The sequence below is a fragment of the Puma concolor genome, chromosome A3 (assembly GCF_028749965.1).
Source record: "Puma concolor isolate L17-30 chromosome A3, mPumCon1.1.hap2, whole genome shotgun sequence".
Classification (NCBI taxonomy): Eukaryota; Metazoa; Chordata; class Mammalia; order Carnivora; family Felidae; genus Puma; species Puma concolor.
Genome location: NC_141669.1, coordinates 33115545 through 33130543, shown reverse-complemented (window position 1 = coordinate 33130543; position 14999 = coordinate 33115545). Strand labels below are relative to the sequence as shown.

At 39.5% G+C, this 14999-nt stretch overlaps 1 protein-coding gene across 15 annotated transcripts in view; it reads left to right on the top strand.

Moving 5' to 3' along the window:
* Positions 1-4387, top strand: part of SLC8A1 (solute carrier family 8 member A1) — a 385340-nt gene extending 380953 nt beyond the window's left edge. For all 15 annotated transcript variants that reach the window (XM_086700455.1, XM_086700451.1, XM_025927473.2 and 12 more), the window contains one exon: positions 934-4387. In XM_086700455.1, coding sequence (XP_086556581.1) covers positions 934-1310 — 377 coding nt within the window. In that variant the 3' untranslated portion in view covers positions 1311-4387. The remainder of the gene's footprint in view (positions 1-933) is intronic.
* The last annotated feature ends 10612 nt before the right edge of the window (positions 4388-14999 follow it).

Below are 14999 nucleotides of genomic sequence, written 5' to 3'. Positions count from 1 at the left end.
AGTCACTTGTCCTACTCCTTGTATGGACCACGATTTTCCTATCTTCAGAAGAAGATGAACTCGGGATTACTGGCGAACAAAGCTTTGAGAATGGCCACTGGTACGCATGGCATAGTGAAAGGTACGATGCTGCCTGCAGTGAACAAGTACTTGCAGTGACGGCGGGAGGTCCCAGCGCAAGCCCCGAGATGGCTTCTCCCTTGTTGCGTGATGTTGCACCCATCACGTATTGTCCAGAAGCCCAGTGTCCTCACCTATAAAGTGTGCCCCCTCATAGAATTGTCACAATCAGTGCAGTAATGTAGGTGAGTCGGCCTTCCTATTCCTAAGGCTCTAGGCCAATGCCAGCTATTATTATGATTCAATTAGCTTCAGTTCCACTGAGGATTTGCTCTTGAATCTTTGGAAAGATCTCCTGATACCTTAGCTTCCTCATCTGTAACCTAGAGTTGTCGATACAGAACCTTTTAGCAATTCCCTCCAATAGCCATTCACAAGCTTTAGTGACGTATAATCTCTTGGGATGTTGTTAAAGCAGATTCCTGGGCCCCGGTGATTCTGATGCAGCCCAGCTGGATGGAACCGTGTACCATTCACGCTTGAGGACCCCACGTGATTCTAACGTAGACGGGTCATGATCACTCTGAAAAATGCTGCCCTGCAAGCTCAGTTTCACAAAGAACTGTGCTACCTGTGGGCAAAGAAATTGACCCAAGATCATCTGGTAACACAGCCAACACCAAACATTTGACTTCTGATGTCTAGATCCCATTGTTCTGACCACAGGAGGGGAACTCCAGAGAAGAGGAAAACCTCCTCCTGGTCACGAGGTTTCCATCAGGGGATTTGACCCTAGAGTACATCGCGGAAGCTTCCAGTACTCCACGGACCTAAAATATTGAGTGTCACTGCCTTTTTTTTCTTCCTCCACAGATACGTTTGCAAGCAAAGTGGCCGCCACCCAGGACCAGTACGCAGATGCATCCATAGGTAACGTCACTGGCAGCAACGCGGTGAACGTCTTCCTGGGAATCGGCGTGGCCTGGTCCATCGCTGCCATCTACCACGCAGCCAACGGGGAACAGTTCAAAGTGTCCCCTGGCACGCTAGCTTTCTCTGTCACTCTCTTCACCATTTTTGCTTTCATCAATGTGGGGGTGCTGCTGTATCGGCGAAGGCCGGAGATCGGAGGTGAGCTGGGTGGGCCCCGGACTGCCAAGCTCCTCACATCCTGCCTCTTCGTGCTCCTATGGCTCTTGTACATTTTCTTCTCCTCCCTGGAGGCCTACTGCCACATAAAAGGCTTCTAAAGGAACAATCAGATATAGTAAATTTATATATATATATACGTATATAAATATATACATAAAATATTATGTATAATGAACAGAGGAAACTGACATTTGTCATGTTCACTTACCTGCTGATGGAACCCAGCTTCAAGAGCATACTCTGTACTAGGGCGGAAGTGAGAAACCATCACCTCTTATTCCCAGGGGGCATCGCCACTTTGAACGAGGCACGGAGGCAGGGGCATCTTTGCAGCTCAGCCTAGAAGGACTGTGTTCTCTCCAGGTTCATAAATCATTAAGTCTTTGATTTGTTTTCTGTTTCCGCTTGTTTTTGGTGGGGGCTGGGAGGTGGCTGACGTTTGACTTTTATTTTGTATTATTTTGTTGGGAGGGTCAACGTTTCTGTTTCCCTTGCGGGAGGTGATGACCAATCTAAGTGCAAATGGGTTTTTGGTAAAAATTTAAATCGTTACAATTGCCCTCTCTTCCAAACACTTGACAAATTATTTGGGATTCAGAAAGGACATGGGCGCTGAAGAGGAGGCAGGTCTTCGCTCGATCACTAAATTTCGTGCTTCTCTCTGGGACATGAGCAGAGATAAAGCTGCCTCCAAGAAGAAGCATGGGCGCTTGAATGGAGCCAGGAGAAGTGAGGGCTCTAGATACAGTCTGACATTTAAAGATATGATGCCTGACAGTCTTGTTTAACAGGTACAGGAATAACGTGCCTAGATTCCCAAGAACGTGCAAAATCATTTACTTCTTATCTCTTCAGGTCTGGACTATGATTAGCAAGGCCCTTATTCTGATTTTCCAGCCTGGCTAACCCCCAGGTCCCCCATCCCAATCCTCCTCCTCCTGCCCACCATCTCTCAAGCAAACAGGAATAACCCCATTCAAAAAAGCACATCATCGTTTTCCATTTGCATCATGTGTGTCCCAGTCCCATGTTCGCTGTTGCCTGGGATCATGTGTCAGCTTTATTTTTGAAAGTATCCATGGCTTGCACAATCCTGTTCCAGTCATGACTGAACATTTGCTCCTTCTTCGTGTGCCTGTTGGGGAATGTTGTCGTGATACCTGTTACACAGTGCATGGATGAAAAACAAAATAAGCGTATCTGTATATAGTAGAGTATAGCGCATACTGTTCTCCCATTCAGCAACGTTGACTGGACATTGAAGATATAAGTGAGTCTCCTTTTCACCTGAGTTGTAACGTTTGTGTTGTGAGTTTGATTTTACTAGGGATAAAAGGAGAAAATGGCTTATTGTTCATGGACTTGCACATTCGTTTCTAAGAAGCAATAACAGTTCGTTGGGAAGTTAAAGCTACTGAGAGGACAGCAGGCAAACTACCAACTATCTTCATGGAAAATTAGCCACGTGGAATACACCAGAGGCCTCTAAAGAATCACCTCTTGATGATTCAGGAGGGCGAAGGAGAAAGGTGTAGAGCAGTGGCCAGATTCGATGTGCCCAGGCTTTGAGAGCCTCCACCTCCCTGACACCCACCCCTGCCCTGCCCCCAAAGTATTTATTTCACTTCTGCTCTGTCTGGGACAGATGGTAGATAGTGGTTTGTTCATTTTTTTTTTTTTTTTAATGTAAAAGGCTATTTTGAGCCCTGTTACTTTCAACATCCAGACTCCTCTGATTGTACCTGCAGTTCCTGAGTAGGAATGAAGCCAGGGAGACGAATGGGCCTTTAAAAGTGCATCTTCTGTACTTGTGACTAAGGAGGAAGCAATTTAATGAGATTAGTGCCTCCCAGGAGGATTGCACTGGGAGGTTTTTAACCCTGGAAAAGGAATGGCTCTATTTTAGAATACCAAAGAGCATGGATAAACCCAACATTCCAAAGTAGTGAGTCTAGTAAGGAGGCAAAATGCAATGACTTTGGTCCTGTCTCAGAGACTTCTCTATAGAGCATCCCAGGCCAGAGACACCACTGGCCCTCTGTATCGATTCAAAGATACTTAAGAGATAAAAGCTGTTCAGAGTTACTTTCTCTTCTTCCACTCATTAATCATGATCACTCATCATTTCATAAACATCCAGTGACTGAATGAATAATTAAATGCTGGTTACTACTCAATATACCAGGTACTGTGCTACTCTTGGGGACTAAACCATGAACAAGACAGCCCAGATCCCTGCCCTCAGTGGGCTCACAGCTAATGTGATTGCTCTCTCGGTGGGTAAGTGATCACAGCCATATGAAAACAGTTTTATCTTGCAGGGAAAAAACAATTATAAAACTCTTAACATAAACACACTGAAACTGTACAAATACAATTGTCCAAATATCTAAGATTTTAACTTAAGAGATAAAGCACAGGTTAGAGGAAGCATCCTATGTATCCTTGGCCAATCTTGCAGATCTGTACATCTCCCCATTGTAAGCCAAGAAAGGCAATCATGTTGGTGATCGAGAGGACTGAACGGGTCCAATTAATCCCAGTTTTTATCTTTGTTGGACAACAGTACTTTTCTATGCCCCACACCTCTACTGTTCCTCATATCTCCAGGAGACTCACCCCAGCAGGCCGTGGTCCAAAACTGGTGGCCTCTTTTGGGGGCACATTCTAACCCATTTTTTTTTAAGATTTAGTAAATGGAAAGCTAGCCTAGAAACACCAAGTAAATATAGTCAAAGGACATGAGTTGTTTAAATATTAGATTTTTGCACTCAATTTTAGCCATATTTGGAACGTCAATAATCCCGCAGATTTTCACAGAGGACTTTCAGAAATTCTTGCCACTGAATTTTAATTTCAAAGCTTTTTGGTTTGTTTGCTTTTTAAAGTTTCATGTTATAGGGAAAATATGATTCTGATTGTTCAGGGTTGTTAATAATTGTAGTTGTGTAAAATTTCATTTTATTTTGTGTGTATTGTGCACAGCTTTAGGGGGGAAGTGCACTAATTGTGCTGTTCCTTATAAATGGTACACGTTATTGGCACAAATAAAGTTTCTAATTGTTTCTGACTTAATCACTAGTGATACAGCATATTCTGTATGGAATGTTTTCTCTCATTGTCATCTACTTCATTTTTGTTTTCATGTTTTGAAGAAATAAAGACCAAAAAGGTATTATTGTGCAATTGGTATCCTCATCCAAAAGACAGACAATAGATACCCAGTATTCAGACTCTTGCAAATGTCAACCCTTTGGTCATATAGTATTTCCTTTTTAATGTCCCAAGAGAGCACAGTGTCAGAATATGTATCTATCTGATGGTACGGAGATAAATGTTGGATGTTTCTCCATTTCACTAATTTTTTTACATCTTTTAGCACCCTTTATCTGCCTCCTTTCTGCATCCAAGAACATTAACCCATAAACAGTTACACATCCAACCACTTGTTAGAATATTGTAGCTAATAAATCAGTTCTGATAAAACTGGTCCAAGCGATAGTCTTCTGGTATCGATATATTATATTCCTCTTGATCCCTAATAGAACTTCCTTGCATTAATTTCTGACTAATTACATGCTAGTGACTTTATGTGTCATACAATCAATAATATAGGAAGAGGTGACACCAGAAATAAGCATTTGCAGGGGGAAAAACGTGACCTCTAGTTTGTACTTATTTGCAAGCCCACATAAATTATCAGTGGATTTAGTTCTTACAATAGAATCCACTGTGTTCATGTAAATGATATTCATCTGATAGTCTTTCAAATTTGCTTTAGAATTCCTCATTATGTCCGTATATAATGTGGCACACTTTCACATGTGAAGGAAATAAGGTATAATTTAAGTATTTTCTTGGATCAGCAATTAATGTCTCCCAGTTACCAATCTTTGGTATAACACAAAATGAGCAGCCGATATTTATTTCTTTAAATAACAAAGAGTAATTCAATGACCAGAGTAGTCTTGACTGTTTACCCTTCAAGGAAATGCCTTGGCTCAATGCTTCTCAACCTCTTAGAAGATAATTTTCTTTCAAACATGATTCAAGCCTACCACCAGTAAAGATTTGAGAGCTTTGCTTTCTATATAGCACACACATTTTCTTCTTGCTTTTCAAAGAAAAAATTATAAAATTTGCTCTTTTAAACCACCTTGCAGGCATTCTGATAGGTGGATCTCATTTGCAATGAGAATCCCTAACACAGCATCTTTCCCCCAGTGGTCTCAGTTAAAAGAAGCACATTGCCTTTTCCACACAGGGAAATTCATTGTTGATTCCACAACCCAGGAACCCTGATACTGATCTGTCAATCTGACTGGTCTGTTCTACGCATATCTGAGAACTTTGTGGAAGGAATTAGAAAAAAATTTCCTCCGGTAGATGATGAAGCCCTCCATTCTCAAACACTGTCAAAACTTTACCTCCTCAAGAATATAAGTCAGCCCCTTTAAGACTTCTTCTAAAAAGCATTTCCTGGCTCATGATGTTGAGTGTCTCTTTTGATTCTGCTTTTCTGTCTCTGATCTTGGGCAGTTGCATTCAGAGCAAGTTTTGCATCTAGTTTCATAACTATATAATGGCCATTTCGTGATTGACAATGCACCACCTTAGATCTCATCCAGACCTACACCTGGCATTCACAGCTTTTGTTACAGTAATCACTTGAAAGCATTCTAGCTATGGGCAAAATTGAGCATTTTAATGGATAAACGAGTGCACTAGGCAGAAGAGCTTTACACAATCATATTTTTCTTAAAAAGATGCTGTTATGAGTGCATGTATTAGCTTTCCTTCAGATCTACCTACAGATTTTTGTTAATGGACGGCACTTTTACTCTTCTTTTCAATATTATGTTCCTATCACTTCTAGCCATGTTCATGGTCTTCCACCCAGCACATTTAAAGTGTTGTGTGGTCCAAATGGTATTCCACCTACAAGGATGACAAAGGAAGGGGAAACAATTCCAACAGTTAGATATTTCATTTTTGGAGCTTAATCAGGCCATGGTTAATCATCTCCCAAGGCAGAGATGTCTTACCTATAGAAGGAACAACCACTGAGCGTTGGGTCTCCCGAGAGAGAGCACTTAAGCTTTCCAGCCCACAAGAACTGGTGAGTAGCTTTCTGTGACTTTTTCCCTGCCTGCCAAGATGTCCCAAAAGATTTCCTCAGAGGCTCTACCAATTTTCAATTTTGCCAAGTTTCCTCTGATTTAATCTCCTAAGGGACATTCAAATCAACAGTCATTGTATATATTATTATTTTGATTTATTTGTAGGAAAGAACATTCCTTCACAACTTCAAAAGGCAATATGACTTTGTAGTTAAAACCACGACTCCTATCTTTACAGGAAGACTTGCTTGCCCAGAATCACCTTATCTGTAATCAGTGCAGGTCTTCACAGCTCCTTGGTCTGCTCACATTCTTTAGAATCAGGCTGTCCTAACCTTTATCAAAGATCCAGAGAGGTGTTCCCTTGGAAATATGCAATCTTAGTCTTTCTTTTCCCTAATTCCAAACCTTCGTATTTCTTACAAGGCTATTCCCATCATATTTCATCATCCTTAGTACTGCTCACTATTACCTCTCAGCAATAGGGAGAGGCTCATGATAAAGTCCTCTGGGCATGTTTTTCTGAAAGTGAATTTACCATAGGAAGAAACCAATATAATGGCATTCTACTTCGAAAACAATCATTACAATAGGTATCTCTATAAATGTTTGGGACAGATTATACCCTACAGCTATATACTGCAACAGTATTATTGATTTTATTTCCTTTTGAATTTTTCATTCTTCAGTGTCTTCTACCTAGTTTTTTATTCTATCAAAATATGTAGGTATGGATGAGAATTAAGGAGCTCACCCCCAACACACACACACACACACACACTCAACTCTTGTGAAAGTTTCTACAAAAGTGAAGCATGTAAACCCAGAAAACCCTAACGTATAGCTTTCATGCCTCCCCAAAAATTTGGGTAAAAAAGTTTCTCTGTGGGTATTATATTCCTGGCATGTAAAGGATAGTAAAATTTCACAATAACCAAACACACCAAAAAAGAAATTAGCTAACTTCAGTGTTACTGAGTCGATTTTGATAGTTAATGCACAGCCCAGCTCTCCTTATTTGTTGGCTGCAAAGACAAATCTACCTAGCCAAATCCAGGAGTGTACTGGGGGTGACAGGGGAATTAATGTACTGGAATTCTTAGGCAGCCCTCTGTACTGGAAGCTGTTTACCCACCAAGAAGGATCTGGTCCAGAGATTTCCAAAGACCTCTCCCCTACATTCCCAAGTTGAAATAACCCACTTAATTTACAGAACTTTTTGTCAGACCCTTCTTGAAGCCACATGGTAGGACAAGAGATAAATTCTCTAGGGAGAGCTTTCTTAAAAATGTGATACCATTTGTTTTGACCTATCTTCTAATATGAAGTTTCCATTCTTTCCAAGTGGAAGGAACAATTCTAATAACCAAATATATAACCACTTTTCAAAATATTTCACTTAAAAAATCAACTGTATAAATATTTAAGATAAAAGTTATATGACCCAGATAGCTAGTTCTGAGAAAAATAGTTTAATTTTCTCTATAGGTACATTTCTCTGCCTTCTTATATTTACCATTAAACTTGGAAAAATGCTCCAAAGAAGAAATCTCGAGATTTTACATTCTAATGTTCAATAAGTGAGTAATATGGATAAAATAATGTTTTAGGTGAAAGTTAATTAGTTGACAGAACGTACTTAAAAATGAGAGAATTTAGCACGAATAAAATGTGTAGGTAAGATTTCATCACTGTTCTTGTCTAAAATATTTGAAAGTCATTAACTTTAAGGAAGATAAATTTCCAGTTTCCCAAAACAGGACAATTTCAGCTTGTATTGTTTTTATATGGAAATCAAAGCTGGGCATACATAACTTCTGGCTTTGGCAACCCCCAAAAAGTATGCTTTGGGCAGCCTTTTCCATATTATCGAGTTATTTTATGGAATACACTGGGTCTATACAGGTGTCTCATAAAAATGCCTTCAATAATTTCCCTCTTTTTTGGGGGGGAGGGGGAGGGCAGGAAGTTTCTACATTTCAGAATTTGACAATTTAATTTTTAAAAGGCTGATTTCATTTTGATGTTAACATTTCAGAATTTTAATATTTTAAATAATCATCAGATGAGCTATTGAGCTTGAGTCTAACCCAAATAAACAATAAAGCTCAAACAGACCTATCAGTAGTTGAAAGGCTTCTGAAACACTGGCCTTTTCATGCAAATAAAAGAGTTGTTTTCAATCTTTTTTTCCTACCAAAAGTTGCCATTTCAACCAGTGTAAAAAAACATTTGAAATGGTGGTTTGAAGATTAATTCGATATGAATCAGACACAATTTCAGCATTAAATCTCCTCTGTCCCATCTCTCCCTAGAGTATAGAGAGATATATATAAATACAAAAACACACAACGTATGTCAGATAACTTGAACTATGTTTTTGGATGTCTAAGATTACCCTAAAAGCCCGTGTCAGGTTAGTGTTCATTTTTATCAGAATCTTTTATAAATGAGAAAAGGGAGGGGGCTCCTGGGGGGCTCAGTCGCTTAAGCGTCCGACTTCGGCTCAGGTCATGATCTCACAGCTTGTGGGTTCAAGCCCCACGTTGGGCTCTGTGCTGACAGCTCAGAGCCTGGAGCCTGCTTCAGATTCTGTGTCTCCCTCTCTCTCTCAAAAATAAAGATTTTTAAAAATTTTTATAAATGAAAACAGGGAGAGAGATACAGAAAGAAATGTTTTCCTGATTCTTTTCTTTTTTTGCTAAAGATGCAAATTCAAAGTTGTTTGAAAGCTGCCTAGAATGTTAATCATATATATCCTTCTAAAAACAGGAGTAGATCTTTAAAAGAAAGAAATTCACTTTTCTTCCCTTCATTTAGCAAGCATTTTTGATAGACAGTCTTTAGGATCGATTAGAGCACCTTTCTGACTTTTCCAATTACCCTCTGTTATTTGGAGGGTGTTGAAAACAGCTCTTGAAAAAAATTATGCTCATCTAGGTCAAATCCTGAGGGATTAAAAGAATGAGATTTTATATTTTCCCTGGAAACATAGCACTGAGCAGGCAGACTCCCATACATCACTTGACATTTTCTAGAAATATGTTTTGGCACAATAGGAAAGCATGAATGAGACTCCTACCCAGTTCTGCCACAAAAACCTAATCATCTACAACCATGTAGATCTTCCACTAGCTGTAATTTAACTAAGATATTTTCACTCAAGCAACCGTCAACTTGCACATACGCTGGCTGTGTTGTGACTAGCATTTTCCCTCCAAGATCTTACTAACAGACAAACTAACCATTTCAACCAACCAGTACATGAGATTTCTCCAAGGGGTCCAGTCAGGGTAAGGAGTGGGTACAGAGAGGGGTAGTAATATTGACATCAGGTCACTGGAGCCTATTTAACCAACTGCTTCATTACATACCGGACCTTATTTGGGACACTTATTGTCCCAATATTAGAAATACTGGAAGGACTTTATCTTATTGCTATTTCAACAAAATTTTTGCGGTATTGGATCTAAGCAAAGGATAACATCATGCAAAAACTGAAAGTCATTTTTATTAGCTCTCCTATTGTTACATTTTGTAGGAAAATATTATCTTTGAGTTTTAGTCTAAAACTCTTAAGAACAACAAGACTTTTGCTGCCATTAGTAATCCCTTAGGAAATTTGACACTTCGAACCTTCTTAGAGACAGATGATCCTATGGTAAATGTATGCAAGTGGCTTAAAATATTCTTGAAGTTCTCAGGTTGTCTTCACAGATCCTGCATAGATTTACATTTTAAAAAATGAGTATCTTTCTCATCAAAATAGATTGGGAATTTTCCCAACAACTGGTTTCATTTTGTTGAGAAAAAAATCTAGCACCCAAAGAAGCCATGAGCAGTAGGGTTGTATCAACGACTCTGCTTCTATGCCCCTTTTCATACTTCTGACTCAATCTCTATGGCACATCTTTCAGAAACAACTGCAGATGATGAGAGAAAGCTAAAAGGGTTGCACTCACTTTCAAAATGGACTAAATCTGCTTATCACCTTGAAAAAATTAAAAATTTAAAACTTTAAACACCCATAGAGATGCTTTTAAATGCCAATTCTGAAGCCAAGATCTCTATGGCAAAGCCTTAAAGAAAACATAATTATTGAGACATAGGATTTAGGAACATCAGTATTCAACTCTTGCCATCCACTTATAGTCTCTAGAGGCAAACAAGCAGTTGGGGAAGGGGAGACAAATCACTATCAATGTCATAAGTCACGTCACCATTCAAATACTAGGTGGAGTTGGGAACTATACAAGATACATGGGTCCAAACCTAGTCTCGAGCCCAACCCCACCCTTGCTCACCCCCATGATGGATATGGTCTATGAACATTAGAACAATGCCAGGGTATTATTTTCACTTAATATGAATATTACCTATTGCGATTCCTCTCTGCTCTGAGCCAGGCCGTTTTGACTCAGATCTTTAGAGTCGTACTTGTCGCCTGCCTGGAGAGTGAACCCATCTTTTCAAACTGGTTTCCATGGACTCAATTTTTAAAAACACTACGAAAGCAGCAGAGCCAAGTGGATTGGACCTAGCAAGGAGTCTACCCTAAAAGGAGTCCAAGCTTGTGTTTTTTTTCTTCCTGGCCAATACGCTGGCATCCCAACTCTGAACTCATTCTGTTAGTAAAATGAAAATAGTAATTGCTTTGTCGCTGTTAGAAATCATGCCTCTTTAGAGCTTAGTGCTTCCATTAACCGAAACCAGATCCATGGGTGGTAGTACTGGGACTTTACCCAAAGACTGAGTTTTATGTTGTTAACAAACCTGAACTGGTTTGGGTCCCTTTAAAACAACAGACAAGATATGTAATAATATTTGAAAACAATGAAAAGGGTTCAGCACAGGCTTCTGGGTTAAAGAGGAGGGCAGAGCTTGTGACAGGCTCTCTTAATGTTTTGCTCTTCCCTGTAAATTTTTATCTGTCAGGGTTCCCAGTGGAGTATTTCCCCATACTCATTCTGTGGGAGGACACGGACATAATTCCAGAGTCTGCCTTTTATGTCCTAATTCTCCCAGGAGAAACAGCCATTCCTTAGCTCATAATATAAAAGAAAAACAGAAAGAATAGCTGCCTCACTGGTTGATCCAGAAGGTTTTTACAAAAGCACAGACCATTCAGAGTATCTTTAACATGACTGTGACTGTAACCCAATAAAAAGATTTGATATTTCCAACTCCTAATCAAAAGTCAGAAATTGCTTTGACACTAGGATCTTAATGCCACTTTATCTTCCTTGCTGGTCCTCACAAATCAATAAAACTTGAGAGATGCAGAGAGTGTCTGGACAGTGATGATCAGTTAAAATTCAGATCTGGTTACTGAGGCTAGAAAAACATCAAATGGCACATTATTGGAGGAAAAAGAATCAGAAGCTAAACCAAAGAGAACAGGAAATTAGTCAATTTAGCAAGTATGTTTTCCAGAACCATTGATGCATTTTGTATGTAGTTAAAACTTAAAAATCTATACAGTCAAGGCTGTGGAACCATTTTTAAATCAAATGGCAGAGTCTATTATATTTTTCAATCCTATAATTCTATAAATCTCAAGCGTTTTGTGCAAAGTATTGTATTAGGCATTCTAAGAGGATATGAAGAATTCAAGACACAGTAATTTCGAGAAAATTAACACTAGCCCTGAATTCAGTCAGGAAGAGGCCACTTGTGGCACTCAAAGTCACCTTCCATTTTGGTTGAGGCATTTTATCAATTTGAGACTGCTTAATGCAGCCATCCTGAAACCTATCAAGAAGCTTTTCTTTAACAGAAATAGAAATACTAAGTCTGTTAACTTCATAGTCTTTCACCAATGAAACAAATGAATTTAGACTCCACTAACAGATCCTGAGTGTACAATGAGCCAAACTCTGTGTGAGGTTGATATACGGTCTTCAGGGGCGCCTGGGTGGCTCAGTCGGTTAAGCGTCCGACTTCAGCTCAGGTCACGATCTCGCGGTTTGTGAGTTCGAGCCCCGCGTCGGGCTCTGGGCTGATGGCTCGGAGCCTGGAGCCTGCTTCCGATTCTGTGTCTCCCTCTCTCTCTCTCTGCCCCTCCCCCGTTCATGCTCTGTCTCTCTCTGTCCCAAAAATAAGTGTTCAAAAAAATTAAAAAAAAAAAAAAAAAAGATATACGGTCTTCAACATTTCAAGTTGGGGAAGACTGACTTCAAAGATCATTTACCTCCCATTCTTGAATTTTTCTTTTTTTCTATTGAGTGTGGATACTAAATCATCACTGGATTTTCTTCACTCTGCCTGTTGCTCTTCTTGAGGTATCCGGCTATATACATTTCAGTGAGTTACAACTCCAGTTGTCACATTTTAACAGCCAACTAGGAGGGACCTCAGTCCCGATGTCTGAATACACAAGGTTCTCTTCATTTCAACATCAACTAGTCATCAGAGAGGAGACCCGAAGGCTTTCCTCTTTTGAAAATTAGTCTTTGTTTCAGAGGGTTATGAATCTTTGGCTCTCTCTGAACTTGGATTTCCTCATTATTAAAGGAAGGACTTTACCTCTAGCTTGCTTTCCCACAATACATCAAGCCCTATGTGATCTGGTAGTTCCCTGTTATCTACTGGGTATGGGTTGAAGGTGCTTTCCACTGTGAACAAGTTTCCTCCTAATTCTTGATTGCAAGTGTCAAGCCAATAAAACCACATTAAGTCTGATGGGAATTTAAAAGTCTCTTTTGAAATAATTCTTTGTGCACTGCTGGAAAAAAAAAAAAAAAATGTCCCTTCCCAAACAGTGAGTGAAAAGTTTCTCCCCTTGCGGTAGACCTACAATAGAAAATTTAACAAGATTGGAACGGATTCCACACCAGTGACCTTTGTAAGGCTGAATCCACTCTTTTTCTGAACGTAAAATGTAAGTTCATACAGTTTCCCATAATAATCCCACTTTTCATTCTTTGTACTTAATGACAATCTTTTAGGAGGAAGACTGAGAGCAGTCATTTTACACCAAAGGGAGTGAATACAAACATGATACGTGTTGACTGGACAAAAAGATACTAAGACTGTAAAGGAAGATGAAAAAGGAATTTCATTTATGCTACAGATTCAACTGTCTTTTTAAAAGCCTCCCTTGTTGTGGAGAAAATGACTACTCAAAAAGGTTTCACAAAGACTTAAATCCCACCCCTAGCAATCATCTGGTTTGCCCACAGCCCACATGCTTCATTAGCAATCTGAAATTGCACACAGAGAAAACATAGCAAGAAGCAATAGACATTGCCATGGGGAAGAGAAAAAGCAACAGTGGTGAACTCCGCTTACATAAACAAAGGATGTTTTAGTGGAATAAATGTAAGCTTTCTCTTGAAGGAATCCCAGTTAGTATGTCATTAGAAATGGCAAAACCATTTCAACATCATAAGTCATATATTCCAGCTTTATTAGCATTGAGGCACGGGGCCAAATTTGTCGGGGGAAAAGTAAACAAATGTTCCCAACACTGTAACAGATCAAGTGATCTTGTGAGCCTGTCAAGAGAAAAAAATTAAAATAGGTAACATTATTTTGTATTAGTAGCTCTGACTTCCACTGAGGGATAAAATTTTATTTTTCCTTCTCATCACTAACTGTTATATAGAGCCGCTGTTCAGTTGCAGTAGGCATGGGATTCTTATATTTTGATAAGTCCCTCACATTGAATTTGACCCCCATTTCATATTTGATCAGGAGATCCTAAATTGGAAAGGTAGGATTTTCTGTCTTTTTTACACAAATCTGCACCAGAAGCATTTTCCAAAGATGACTGCCTTAAGCCATCTAGGTAGCTCTGTCCATCAGTGGTGGGTGCTTGCTGTAAGGCAGAGAGAGCCTGTGAGTAGACTGAGTCCCCCTTCTGCATAGATGGCTGCTCATTCAGACCCTCACGTCTCTTCCTCCTCAAGTCCTTGTACCAATCCAGCCTCCTGAACTGACCCAGCTCCACTTGCCAAACAAACTGCAAATCTCTAAGTGTGCTGACATCTTGTTCAATTCCCCATCAAATGAATTTCTCGGATTTTTCCCTTGATGATCTTGCCCTCTCTGTACTCATGCATATAGGCCCTTAGATTTGATATACTTTAAAGAGGATTTTACTAGAAAAAAAAAAAACAATCAACCTTTGTGTTCAGTAAAAAACTATGAAGGAGCTATTATGTTAACCACCCTGAAATAGTAGAGGGAATATCACCTGTGTGGTGATGAACTTCATGGTAGGGCTAAAATACTACCCTCAGAAGAGAAACTGTAGAGTTTTCTCCAAAAAGCCTTTTAGAGACTCAAATTTGATGATATGGAAAAACATTCCCTTCAGAGGTCATAGGTTAGAGTTTGGTTACATTTCACTTACAGGTTTGTTGTATAAGCAGATAAGGCACTTAAACTTCGGATCCTTTCTTTAATATTAAATCAGCATCTATCAAATCTGTCCCTTACCTACGTTACAAAAACATCGGGGGGAAAAAACCCAATACCGACCTTCACGTTCCACATGGAAAAGCTTTGTCCTGGGAGCACAATTAAGGTGATTTGGAAAACTGTAGTGTGTTCTAGAATAAGCTATACAGTGACACTTAACATTTGGTCCCCAACAAAACAGTATCAGCAACAATTTTGAAATTTGTTATTTATACAACTTCTCTGGTTCTACCAGAGACCCCA